General features: G+C 58.4%; 7 protein-coding genes across 7 annotated transcripts; 2 read left to right on the top strand and 5 right to left on the bottom strand.

Moving 5' to 3' along the window:
* Positions 1-317: 317 nt before the first annotated feature.
* On the bottom strand, positions 318-812 carry IUM83_09970 (Kri1 like protein; the record flags this gene model as incomplete). The annotated part of the gene is made up of 1 exon (XM_067934447.1): positions 318-812. One exon carries the CDS (start codon positions 810-812, stop codon positions 318-320), a length of 495 nt encoding a protein of 164 aa, XP_067793338.1.
* A 1585-nt stretch (positions 813-2397) lies between these two features.
* On the top strand, positions 2398-3264 carry IUM83_09969 (uncharacterized protein; the record flags this gene model as incomplete). The annotated part of the gene is made up of 1 exon (XM_067934446.1): positions 2398-3264. The coding sequence occupies one exon, from the start codon at positions 2398-2400 to the stop codon at positions 3262-3264; it is 867 nt and encodes a 288-aa protein (XP_067793439.1).
* Positions 3265-3895: 631 nt separating this feature from the next.
* On the bottom strand, positions 3896-4897 carry IUM83_09968 (putative 4-mercaptohistidine N1-methyltransferase, OvoA C-terminal domain; the record flags this gene model as incomplete). Its single annotated transcript, XM_067934445.1, has 4 exons — positions 3896-4230; positions 4299-4491; positions 4564-4739; positions 4807-4897. 4 exons carry the CDS (start codon positions 4895-4897, stop codon positions 3896-3898), a joined length of 795 nt encoding a protein of 264 aa, XP_067793427.1.
* Positions 4898-6637: 1740 nt separating this feature from the next.
* Positions 6638-7892, top strand: IUM83_09967 (CK1/CK1/CK1-D protein kinase; the record flags this gene model as incomplete). Its single annotated transcript, XM_067934444.1, has 2 exons — positions 6638-6852; positions 6908-7892. The coding sequence occupies 2 exons, from the start codon at positions 6638-6640 to the stop codon at positions 7890-7892; spliced, it is 1200 nt and encodes a 399-aa protein (XP_067793430.1).
* Positions 7893-8588: 696 nt separating this feature from the next.
* Positions 8589-9111, bottom strand: IUM83_09966 (uncharacterized protein; the record flags this gene model as incomplete). The annotated part of the gene is made up of 2 exons (XM_067934443.1): positions 8589-9041; positions 9109-9111. 2 exons carry the CDS (start codon positions 9109-9111, stop codon positions 8589-8591), a joined length of 456 nt encoding a protein of 151 aa, XP_067793441.1.
* Positions 9112-10030: 919 nt separating this feature from the next.
* Positions 10031-10571, bottom strand: IUM83_09965 (zinc finger protein; the record flags this gene model as incomplete). Its single annotated transcript, XM_067934442.1, has 3 exons — positions 10031-10151; positions 10220-10312; positions 10393-10571. The coding sequence occupies 3 exons, from the start codon at positions 10569-10571 to the stop codon at positions 10031-10033; spliced, it is 393 nt and encodes a 130-aa protein (XP_067793417.1).
* A 155-nt stretch (positions 10572-10726) lies between these two features.
* Positions 10727-12097, bottom strand: IUM83_09964 (ELMO domain-containing protein B; the record flags this gene model as incomplete). Its single annotated transcript, XM_067934441.1, has 7 exons — positions 10727-10860; positions 10932-11116; positions 11193-11286; positions 11349-11557; positions 11622-11680; positions 11784-11944; positions 12010-12097. The coding sequence occupies 7 exons, from the start codon at positions 12095-12097 to the stop codon at positions 10727-10729; spliced, it is 930 nt and encodes a 309-aa protein (XP_067793431.1).
* Positions 12098-12193: the final 96 nt, after the last annotated feature.

Raw genomic sequence — 12193 nt, 5'->3', positions numbered from 1 at the left:
ACTTCTCCGGGTCCACCTCGTCCTTCTTGATCTTGGAGCCGTACTTTGGAGGTGAACTCCTCGTACTCCTCCTCCTCCTGCTTCTGCTCCCCTCCGTCTTCTTCCGGACGGTGAACAATCCTCCGTCCAGGTCGTCCCCCTCCTCCTCCTCCTCCTCATCATCATCACTGCTGCCCTCCTTCTCCTTCAGAGACTTGAGGAAGTCCTTCTTGATCTGCGCCTGCTCCTCCGCGTACGTCCGCACCGGTCTGCTCTCCTCCTCCTCCTCCTCGCTGCCGCTGACGTCGCCCGCGATCACCTGCTGACGCACCAGGTCCTTATAGTACAGCGGCGCCGAGCCCTGCTTCTGCTTCTTCTTCTTTCTTGCTCTTCTTCCCGTCGTCGCTGTCGCTGTCCGACTCGGACTCTGTCGCCTTGAAGAAGGCGATGGACGAGTCGTAGATGGCCGGGTCCTTCTTGCGGATGAGCCGCAGCGTCTTGGAAATGTCGGCGTCCAGCTCCCGCGTGAGCTCCTCGCCGTCCTCGTCCTCCGTCTCCGAGTCCGACTCGTCGTCGTCGTCATCGGCGTTGAGTCCGCGCTTCTCCAGCGCCGAGAGCTCCTCCTGGCGCTTGCGCTGCTCGAAGGCCGCGGCGAACCTTTGGTTCACCCTGAGCTGCACCTCCGGGCTGCTGGACGGCGACGCGCGCGCGGGCATGGAGGCGCCCTTGGTCACCAGCAGGTCGTCGTTCTCCTCCTCGTGGTGGTGCTGCTTCTGCTGCGCGGCGGGCGGCGCTGTTGTCTTGGAGCCCTTGCTAGAGCGGCGGGAGCCCATGATGCGCGACGATTGACACAGTGAAGTGGTGGATGGCCGCGGCTGGAAGAGAGCGCGCACTGTGGGTGTTCGGGTAGGTGCGATACCGATCGAGTACCGCGACGTTTCGACTCGAAACTTTCGAGCGAGGGTGTATTCATCGCTAAGTACGAGTCGAGCGTGGCGGACGGTTTCGGTGGGGATTTTGACGACGACTGCATCGAACTGGATTGACTGGATGTATGAACTTACAGCAATGCGTTGCGGTTGATCCGCTTACGTGCATGCTGTACTGTACGGATATTTTCTTGAGGTGAGAGGCGTGCGGAAACGAGGCCGAGGTCGACGGCTGCCTGCGATCGTGGAAGATACGAGGCGGCAGTTGAGAGGAAGATGGGGCCGAGGCGGATTGTCGATCCCCTTTGCAGGCAGTGGAGGCCACGAGTCGCTGCTCGGCCATTAGAGCTTTGCTGCGTGCCGCTTAGTTCCCCGTGCAGCGCAGACATCAAAGGTTCGTGCTATTAGTTCGAGCAGATTACGCCGGTTCAGGCCGGAAACAGCGCAAAAGCCCCAGCTCGACCTCAAGCGCGGTGGTGCACTACGAATGGAGGGCAGCAGCTCGAGAGCGGCCGACTTCAACACCAGCGCGCGCCTAAAGTGCGACCTGGAATCGATAGAACACGGGGTAGGGAGGAGGAGAGACCTGCGAAAAAAGTGTTCTCGATTTTGCATACTGAAGCCAAGTCTTTTTGGCGGGTGGCCGAAACTGGTGGAGGAGGACGCTCGCCGCACAGGCATAACACCATGCCATGCCGCAGCACATGCATGACCATGTAATCGCAGCGGTCGAGCGTTCACGCAAAGCGGTGGACGCGAACCCATGCAGCCCTAGTAGGTGCCTCCAGGCAGTAGGAAGGATAGAAGAGCAAAGTATCCGCTGCTGGAGGAGGCAGTTGGGGTGGCTTGCGTTGCAGACCACTGGATCCTGGAGGGGCGGAGCTGTTGGCGTTCGGCAGCAGCGTGCAGCCAGCAGCACTTTCGAGCCTGGTGTCCCATGTTCTCCGTGCCAGAAAAGCAGCAGAAAAGCAGCAGGGCTGTGGGTCCTGCTCCGCCAAACTGCGCCAACTCTAAATATGCAAATGTCACAGGGCATACAATATGGAAGGTCTAAAGTGAGTATTTTAAAGTCCTAATACGCCATCCAGTCAATCGAGTCCCGGAGATATCGAGTTTGCGGCGGTCTGCGCTGACTGCCAACCAACGGGGCTTTGAGCTCGCAGCCCGGGCATATCGTTTGCCCCCTCTCTATGTCTGCGGGGGCTTTGCATACCAAAAAAGGCACCGAGCAGGAACAGGAGCGCCGTCCTTCCTTCTTCCCCTCGCCAGCCTCGCCTCGCCCTGCCAACCTTCGCTTCGCATAGAGAAGCAGGAACAAAAGCGCGGCCAGTCACAACTCGAGGGACCGGTGCAACCATCCCACGCCTCGGATACCGCCCCGTTGAGGAGCAGCAGCCAGCCATCACAGTGCAACCGGCAGCACGGAGACAGCAGAGCAGCAGCAGCAGCAGCAGCAGCAGGCGGACAGCGCTGTGACGAGCGACCGCCCATGGCCATGATGCTGGACGACACGGCCGACTCGAACGACGAGCGCGGCCGCGCCATCGTGCAGACGCTGGCGGTCGTCGTCGAGTCCATGGTGCACGCCAGCGACCGCATGCCGCTGGGCTACTACCACAAGACCAAGTTCGAGGCCTTCCGCGCGCCGGGCATCTCCGTGCGCGACTACCTGGCGCGCATCCACAAGTATGCGAGCTGCAGCCCCGAGTGCTTCGTGCTGGCGCTAGTGTACATGGACCGCCTGCACCAGATGCAGGGCTTCGTGCTCACGGAGCTCAACGTGCACCGCGTGGTCATCACGAGCGTCGTGCTGGCCGCCAAGTTCTTCGACGACCACTACTTCAACAACGCCTACTACGCCAAGGTGGGCGGCGTGCCCTGCCCCGAGATGAACGAGCTCGAGGTCGAGTACCTGCTGCTCATCAACTTCAGCCTCCACGTGAACAGCGAGACGTACGCGCGCTACTACAACGAGCTGGCCAACCACTACATGTACACGCGCGTGCGCAGCGCGTCGCTGCCGCACTCGCCCTACTACCAGCTGCGCCACTTCGTCGCGCCCGACCCGCAGCACGAGGGTCAGCTCGTGTACGTGACCGAGAGCTACCCGAAGGTGCCGCCCCAGCAGGAGCATCGCCGCAGCCACCCGCTGCCGCTGCACCACCAGTCACACCACCAGTCACAACCCATGATGGCCCCCATGCACCACCACCGCCGAACAGTAGAAGACGGCGAGAACGGCGCCGCCGCAGGCTCCGCAACAGGGAACAGCGGCAACGGCATCGCCTGCACAAAGTCAAGTCGGGCGTCCGGGCAGAAGAGGAGGAGCGCTGTCGCGCTCGGGGTGAACGCGTAATATACTTGTCCAAGCGGCAGCTTGGCTGTGAGAGAGGCGGAGACACCCCCGGAGCGACACCAACACACAGAAACACTATAATTTTGACGGCGCGCGAGCAGGGAAGGAGAGCAGCTAGACACCCGGCGAGGCTTGGGAGAAGGAACACCAAGCCGTGAGCACCAAGTGTACGACCGATCGTTGCAGCAATCTCTAGGCGCGATGAGAAGCGGTAACCCCAGTCCAAAGGTAGCAGGTGTGCCGCGCGAACTCGCGCGCCTCTGCGAGGATTGGTCATACAGCTCCCGTGCGCTCTATCCTGCTCTCCCCGCTCGCTTCCGTCCCCACCATTCGCCTCTCCTTTAATATAGCCACCTGACTGTGGGTCAGTCAGTCAATAGTCTTCCGATAGTATTAGCTGCTAGTCAAAGTCACCCAGGTTGCTTCCGCTTGCACTCTCAGCTTCCTTCGCGGATGCTGGGGTGCAAGTGCCTTTGTAATCTAGACCGGGTTCTTTGAAATATCACTGTTCAAATGGCAACACCAAACAGAAGCAGGCAGGCATAGTGGATTTACCTCTCAACGTCCATGGGATGAGGAACACGGCGATAAAACTTCGGCGTAGATCTACTACCATCACTACAACTAGTATTTATTTGCGCCTCCAGAAGGTGCCGTCGGATACACCCCACTGGTACTTGCGTTCGTGCTCACGGATCATGAACGGGTAGTCCTGGCGCTCGACAAGCTCGAAGTCTGCCGAGAGCAACTTCTCAATCACGCTGAAGCTGTCCACGGGCTTTCCCTCACCGTCGCGGACGCCGCCGATCCACTTGTCCTTGGCCGTGTACTCCTCCAGCCAGGAGTACGGGCTCACAAGAGCAAGAATGCCTCCCGAGTTGATGAAGCCGCCGATCTCCGTCAAGAACTTCTGCGGCTCCGGCAGGCGGCACAGCAAATTTGACGCGAACACCGCGTCGAATTTACCTGCAAGCAATGGACCGCAACGCTCAATCGGCTATCACACCCCCATCACCCCGAACGAAAGCACGTACCTAGCGACGGCGACAGATTGCACGCATCTCCCTGCTTGAAGGTGACGCTAGCGGGCTTGGCTCCCCCGGGGAGCTTCGCGTGACGCAGCTCGTGGATGTCGCCCTGGATGTGCGCCTCGTACTGCATCTCACCGCTCTCCTTCATCTGCTTGGCGGCGTCCACGAAATGCTGCGAGAAGTCGATGCCCACGGCCTGAACCACCAGCAACAGAATGCAACTTCAATGCATGTATGCATCTAGGAAAGTATCTTGCTCCGCCCGCACCTCATCGTAGAATTTGGTGAGCTCGAACGAGGCGCGTCCCACAGCGCAGCCAATGTCCAGCGCGCGTCCGTGTTGGCCCACGGGCGTCAGCTTGGCGCAGCGTTCCACAGTGCGCGGCAGAAACTGCAGCGCGTCCAGCGGCGCGAAGCTGTAGGGCACAACGGCCGAAGGCTCGCCTGGCAGAGAGGAAGTCATCAGTAAGGGGCAATGGCAGGGAAGAGAACGTGCCCGTCAATAACGCACCGTAGTGGAACTGCAGATACTCGTGCACGGCTCGCTCGGACTCGTAGACGGCTGAGCCGCTGGCCGTCGTGCTGCGGACGGCGGGGGCCATGCTGGTCAAGAGCGCAAATGCCCCACCTGACTCGGGGACCTGAGCCTGCGGCTGGCAATCCGGCGTTGGATACGGGACATGAGTCCCGTAAACAGTGGCGTAACCTTCGTAACCCGTCTATCGGAGTTAGTCGACGTGCCGCGGTGCGGGCAGTGGTGTTGAACTCGGCTAAGTGCGATTGGATGGAGAGACACGCAGCAGGAGCTGGGGGGCACCGTGCCGTACCCGGCGAGTTGAACCTGCCCCGCGATGGAGCGCCGACATGGTAATCCGTCGGCGTGGCGACCGGCTGCTCGGTTTCCAGGCGGAGGCATGGCGACCGCAGCGACGCAGCGACGCCAAGTGGCCGCTACGAATTAGCCACGTCGAAACGCGGAAATACGCGCTGTCGCACGAACTTCGCACTGTCCATAAATCAGTACATATTGCGCTGCGGCTAGATTTCCTTTTTAAGCAGGAAAAGAGATTCGAGGGGTGTTGCCAGACAAAACCCTGCCCAGAGGGACTTCTGGCGCGCAGCAGAATATTTGAAATGCAGTTCGAGCTCAGAATCGTCAAGTAGATAGTACACACGTTCGACGTGCTAACTCATGGATGCAGTGTCCTACCTAGATATTTTACTGCGTACTTGTAGTGCTCGAGGCTCTTGCAAGCCTTGTTTCTGCATTTTGGAGAAACGGCTCCAAGCGAGCGACAACCAAGTCCGCTTGGCTTCAAGAAATTTCGGTTGTACAATGCATTTTGTTTAGCATTCGTATCGCCCCAACGATATTCGTGGTATTTCTAGGTATTTCTAGGCATGGGCGCCGCGCTACTACCGTGACAGTGATTTGCCCAGTGAATGTGTAGCGCTGTTACCGCGTAGAGAGGGCAGCTGCGGCCATGCTTCATGCTGCGAAGAGATGCTACGCAACGGCTTCCTCGTAAGTTACCTTCTGACAGAGCACTGCTTCAAGTCTCCCCGTCCTGATTTTCACTGATTTTTTTGCAATTCCTCCCACCCACAGGTCGTTCGATCGACGAAATACCGACTCGCTTGCTACGTTTTGGGTTCGCGTTCGATTGTGGTGTGAGTGCCTTTCGCTTGAGTGAAGGTGACTTGGATTCAGTAGGCTCTCTCGCGGGTTATTTTTACGCATCGTCGCTTCGCGTAATTACGAGTCGGCAACCCGCCGAACCGAAACGCAGGCCCACTGCAACCCTGTCTATGGCAATATCTAGCAGCACTCCAGTGTCTAACATTTGGATCGGTTCTTGGTTCCTCTACTCTCTATATAGCGATAGTTACACGTAGCCACAGATCCGGAATACCATCGGAGATCGCGGGTTTGTCAGACTGGAAATTAGCTATTTCCGACCCAAATCGGCGCGTTTTGCGCTGTCTCTCCTCCACTGCGAGCCGGCGCCCCCCTGTTTCTTTCTTCCCAGCCAGCATAAGCCAGTGCGCGCGCCTCTCCTCCGAGCAAGTAAGTGCCCCGCCGTTGCCGCCCTCGGTGCGGCCCCCGCGCCGCACCGGACACGCGCGGCAGCTCTGCGTGTGCCCCTGCGTCTGCTCTCCCCGGCGGCGGTCTCGCGGGCCTCCAGGACGCAGGGGAAGGCGCCCAAAAGTGCGTGTGCGTCGACGCCCTACTAACGCCCGTGTTGCTTGCTCGCCTGCTCCCTCCCCCTGCAGCCTCTTTTCCCCCAGTTCCTCCCTTTCCACTTTACGCAGAAGGATGTCCCACCCCCCGTGAGAGCGCGCTGGAGCTGCGAGTCGGCAAGAAGTTCCGCCTGGGCCGCAAGATCGGCAGCGGCTCGTTCGGCGACATCTACCTGGGCACGAACATGACGTCGGGCGAGGAGGTCGGCATCAAGCTCGAGTCCGTCAAGAGCAAGCACCCGCAGCTGCTCTACGAGTCCAAGATCTACAAGATCCTCAACGGCGGACGTGAGTTTGCTGCGCGCCGTGGGTTGAGGTGCGGCTACTAACTGATATGCTGTCTTGTGTTACGTCGCGGTGGGCGTGCCGAGCCTGCGGTGGTTCGGCGTTGAGGGCGAGTACAACGTGATGGTCATCGACCTGCTCGGCCCGTCGCTCGAGGACCTGTTCAACTACTGCGGCCGCCGCTTCCAGCTCAAGACCGTGCTGATGATCGCCGACCAGCTGCTGTGCCGCCTCGAGTACTGCCACTCGAAGAACTTCATCCACCGCGACGTCAAGCCTGACAACTTCCTCATCGGCCTGGGCAAGCGGGCCCAGATCGTGCACGTCATCGACTTCGGTCTGGCCAAGAAGTACCGCGACCCCAAGACGCACCAGCACATCCCCTACCGTGAGAACAAGAACCTCACGGGCACGGCGCGTTACGCCTCCATCAACACGCACGTGGGCATTGAGCAGAGCCGTCGTGACGACCTCGAGTCCCTGGGCTACGTGTACATGTACTTCATCCGCGGCAGCCTGCCGTGGCAGGGACTCAAGGCCAACACCAAGAAGCAAAAGTACGAGAAGATTATGGAGAAGAAGATGAACACCCCCATCGAGGTACTCTGCAAGGGCTACCCCGCCGAGTTCCGCGCCTACTTCGAGTACTGCCGCGCGCTGCGCTTCGACGACAAGCCCGACTACGCCTACCTCAAGCGTCTCTTCAAGGAGCTCTTCTTCCGCAAGGGCTTCCAGTTCGACGCCATGTTCGACTGGACGGTGCTCAACCTCCGCAGCGGCCGCCGCGAGCGTGGCACCAGTGGCGAGGGCGAGCGCAGCGCCCGTGCCGACCCGCGCCAGGAGGCTGCCCGTGACGGCCGCCAGATCGCGTCGCAGGGTCGCGTGTACGTCCGTGATGAGGCCAAGGAGGGTGATGCCCAGATGCAGGCGCAGCAGTCGTACCGCTCGGCGGGCTACCGCGACGACCGGCAAGTGGCCATGGATGCGGGCTACCCCGCCCCGCGCGTGGCCACCGGTGCCAGCCGTGATGCTCTCGGCGAGGCCAAGCCGATGAGCCGACAGCGCTACTGAGCGTAGCGATCTGTCACGGAGCATGTTGTGCTTTCGCTGCCAAGTTCTTGGCGGTGACCCACGACTACGTTGCTCCACGACTGATGTGTCTTTCGTGAGGTGGCTTTGGTTGAGAGATCGATGACACTGCACAAAGACCGCGAATCCGAACGAGAAACGAACAAAACGATGGAAACTGCTGAAGAAAACGACGAGGAGTGATGAATACGATGAGCGAGCGACCGAGGAAGCACGAACATACCCAAACTAAAAAAGGACGGAGAAGAAGACAGACGAAGAGACCTGAAGGCCGCTCACGAGATGGAAGATGAAGGATCAGACGACAACGTCGGACGACCCGAGGACTTTGTAGTTGTAGTGAGAAAAGATGGAGGAAGAGAGAAGAGAAAGCAAGAGGATGAAATGGCTGCAGCCACGAAGCGCCCATTTAGTCCACTTGAGGTGGGAAGCAGGATGATGCCAGGCCCCAGTACCGCGGCGAAGGTAGCTGCGGTTGGTCTTTGACGAGGCCGCGGTCGGGTGGCGTGCGACGAGTCCGCGAGGCTTGGCCTAACACGTGTGCGCTCAACGCAGCCCTTGGCAACTTTGGACTTTGATTTTTTTCATTTCATTTTGTGATAAATAAATTTACCACCAAGTAACGCCCGAGGTGTTCGTGCTTGTGGCATGGAGGCAACTGATGCATGACCAGGCTATTTATTCATCAGACTTGAAGCTTGGACTCAACACAATGGAGCAACGCCTCCGTTCCGGGCGAGGAATGAGCTCGGTGTCGATGAAATGAGCCGCACTGCGACGTCGAACGCGTCGGTATAACGTGTTTTTGGTGCGGGCGGTGATGATTTTGTCCGTCTCCTCGAACAGGTAGTCGCCAAGACTGTAGATAGGGATGCCCATGTCTTGGATCGCTCTCATGCGGTTGAAGTGGCGGTAGACGCTGGAGTTGACCTGCCGCTCATGCTCAGAGCGGATGTCGAAGATGAACGGAACCAGGTGCTGCTGGAAGATATCCACCTCGTTCTTGAACGTGTGGAAGCGGATGAGTTCCTTCTGCCTGCTAACCATTTCATCCGAGATATTGGCCAACCCCATCCGATAGGCGGCGATGTCCATTTTCCGCTTTTCAGCGAGTTCAGCAGACTCGAGTTCCTGCTCGCAACAAGTACCAACGAGTAAGCTTTTGGATACGCTCGAAGTGAAAGCAATAACAGTATACCATGGCTTCAGTTTGTTTGAGCAGATCATGGTAGGCTTCAAGGACAGGTTTGGCGTTGAGTCTGTCAGCTCGACTCCAGCCAGCCTTGGCTATCTGGTTCAGGACAAGTTGAAGTTAAGCTTTGACTTGTCGTTCTGACATTGTTCAGCAGGTTCACCTTTAGTGTGTGCTTCGGGAGCATTTGTTCGGGCTTTGGTGGTGACTTCGGTATGATCGGGATCGGCTGAAAGGGATCGCGATCACGTGCGAGCCGCGGCACTTTCACGGGACGAATAGGGCCGATCGAGATTTTTCGCGGTGCGATCGGAGGAACAGGGCGATGCGGTTGCTGGCTCTTGTGGTCATCACTGTGTGCTTGCTGATGCTTGAAGCGATGAGGCTGCATCGGGGTTGTAGCGGGCGTCACATTATTCCAAGGACTGACCGCAGCAGAAGGAAGTCCCTGCAAATGACACAAACATCTCCTTAGCTCGCACAGAATAATGATTGATGCATCTAAAGTGCAGCACCTACATCAGCATCGACGCCGTCGCTCTCCCGGCTAGATATTTGGCGCCGTGAATCTGGACGAGCAGTCATTTGCTACAAATGCTCAGAGAGAATGCCAGACTTTCAATGGATCGTAGCTCCAGGTAAAATTATACCAAGGTAGAGCTCATGCGTGCAGAATTCCTATTTATACGAAGGCGCCCCACCAAGATCTTCACGTAACGAGACCTACGTGCTGCCACGCTCGGTGCAAATGCAAGTTCACGATTCTTGCTAGTGCATTAACAGCTTCATTTTCGTATGCAATCAAAGCAATTGTAGATTTGATAAGTATACAACAAAGCGACCAAAACTCGGACGTCACCTACAGCGCAAAGCTCCTCGAGCAAATAAGTCAGCGTCGACTCGGCGTCTGTCCCTTGTACCCCGAAATCTAAAGGTCGTCCATGTCGTCGCTGGGCTTGGGGTGTGCGGGCTGGTAGGTCTCGATGCCCTTCCCGGCGCCCTGCATGGCCTCGTTCTGTGTGTACTGCTTCTGAGCGACGTCTTTCATTCTGCCACCACCATCAATCAATCAGCCTCTTACACTCTCACTCAACTGCACCTGCAGCACCAGTCCTACCTCCGCTTGTGCACCTTGGTCTTGAGGTGCACGTCGCGCGTCTTCTCGTCGATGAAGTGGCGGCCGCAGGGCGTGCAGTAGAACTGACCCAGACTGCATCCAATTAACATTGCACAACAAGAGTCAGTACACTGCAGCATTGCACTGCATTGCAGAAGAACAGTAACACGCACCCAGGCAGGTCCTCGTCCTCCTCGAAGGCCATCTTCTTGCCCGAGAGCTTCTCCACGCGCAGGTCGTCCTGGATCTGGTCGATGTCGCGCGCGCGGTTCTTGGTGGCGTGGCCGCGCTTGTACTGCTTCTTCTTGGCGTGCGCGCGCGCCCGGCCCGCTCCCGATCGCCCCGTGCCCATGTCTGCTGCTGTCTGCGGAGGTGCTGGCGAGTGGGGCAGTGCACGTTTGTATGGGAATTTCAAGAGAAGCGATTGGATGGGAGCAAAAAGGTTCGTAACAGCTGCTTAACGCGTTAGGTTACCATCTCACACGTCGCAGGTTTCTGGGCTTCAATTCAGTAGCGGAACGACTTGCGCGTCAACTCGAGGCGGATGTCGTCCTTGAGCGACTGGAAGATGGTCGGGAACGCCATCACGTCGCGCGGGTTCGTGTCCACCCACAGCTTGTTGAAGCGCGTGAAGATCGTGGCTGCGTGCAGAAGAGGGAAGCCGAGTTAGTAAATTTCACATTTGGGTCGGGAATGGGCTGGCCGGACGCACCGTAAACGTCGTGGAGCTGCTTTAGGCCGGTGTTCACATCATCGTCCCTATCGCCTGCAACATGGCGGTACAGCTTGATGTCCAGTAGGCGTTCGTCGATCAGCTCGATCATGAAGGCTGTCACGTTGATGCCCGTCACGGCGAACGGGTACCAGCGAGTCGGGTGGTTCGACTCCTCCAGCGCACTGACAGCAGAAACACCATAAAATGTCAGCCGTGGATTTCCAGCATCTGTCGAGGGTTATGGTCGACAGGCCTCACCGCTGAGCTTCAACGCTGTAGTCTTTCGTGAAGTGGTTGAGCTGAATCAGCGAGAAGACGCCCATGCCTCTGAAGTCCGACATCGGATCGGTACCTGGCCAAACAACGATCAATCAATCCGGCACACAACGGCAGAACTGTCCGCCGAGAACACACCTTGGAAGCCGATCTCTCCCCACTCCTTCGTAATGCGTCCACCCTCGCGACGCACGTCGGGCTTGAGATTCTTCCACAGCTGCTCCAGCATCTCCTCGTGCTCGTGCTTCGCCGAGCTGTAGCCTTCGTTCTTCAGCGCGTACACGCGCGAGTACACTTTGTTGACAAAATTGCAGCGCTGAAGACACGAGCGCACATTGGCCATCAACCTGAACACGCACGCCCAAGCATCAGCCACCACTTCCATGCAGCATCTCCACCCACTCAACTCACGTCACGTCCTTCTCGTCCAGCTTCGCCCTCGTCGCCACGTCATGCAGCGTCGCGTCCATCTGCAGCAGCACACAATAGCAGAGCACAGCAATGCGATGCAATGCGTCACAACACCGGAACAGAAACGTCCGCCACCTTATGACGCATGACGCCACTTCGCACCGGGAACGGCTCGTTGTCGAACACCACGTTGCAGGTCTGCACCATCTTGCTGGACAGCGCCAACTCGGTGCGGAAGCGCACGACGCGCTGCTGCTCGTCCACGCCGGCGCCCGTGGGGCTGCACAGACGCTGCCACTCGTTCTGGCCGTAGAACACGTGCCCTGCCGCCTCACACAGACGTCAGCGAGCGCATTTACAGCCAATTGCAGCGCGCACCAGCACGCACAGATCGTGATCTTCACCCAGCGCCAGATGCGCACCACGATCGTCTCGTTGGCCGCCGCAGCGCGACGCACTCGCGGCCCCGCCGACATGATTCCCCACAACTGACCTGGAAACACCTTCTGACGCTTCAGCTCGCTTCCTATTGGCGGAAAGTCCGTAAATATAGAAAGCGCTCTCCGATTCGC

The sequence above is a fragment of the Phytophthora cinnamomi genome (assembly GCF_018691715.1).
Source record: "Phytophthora cinnamomi strain GKB4 chromosome Unknown Contig29, whole genome shotgun sequence".
Classification (NCBI taxonomy): Eukaryota; Oomycota; class Peronosporomycetes; order Peronosporales; family Peronosporaceae; genus Phytophthora; species Phytophthora cinnamomi.
This window is presented reverse-complemented; position numbering and strand designations above follow the sequence as displayed.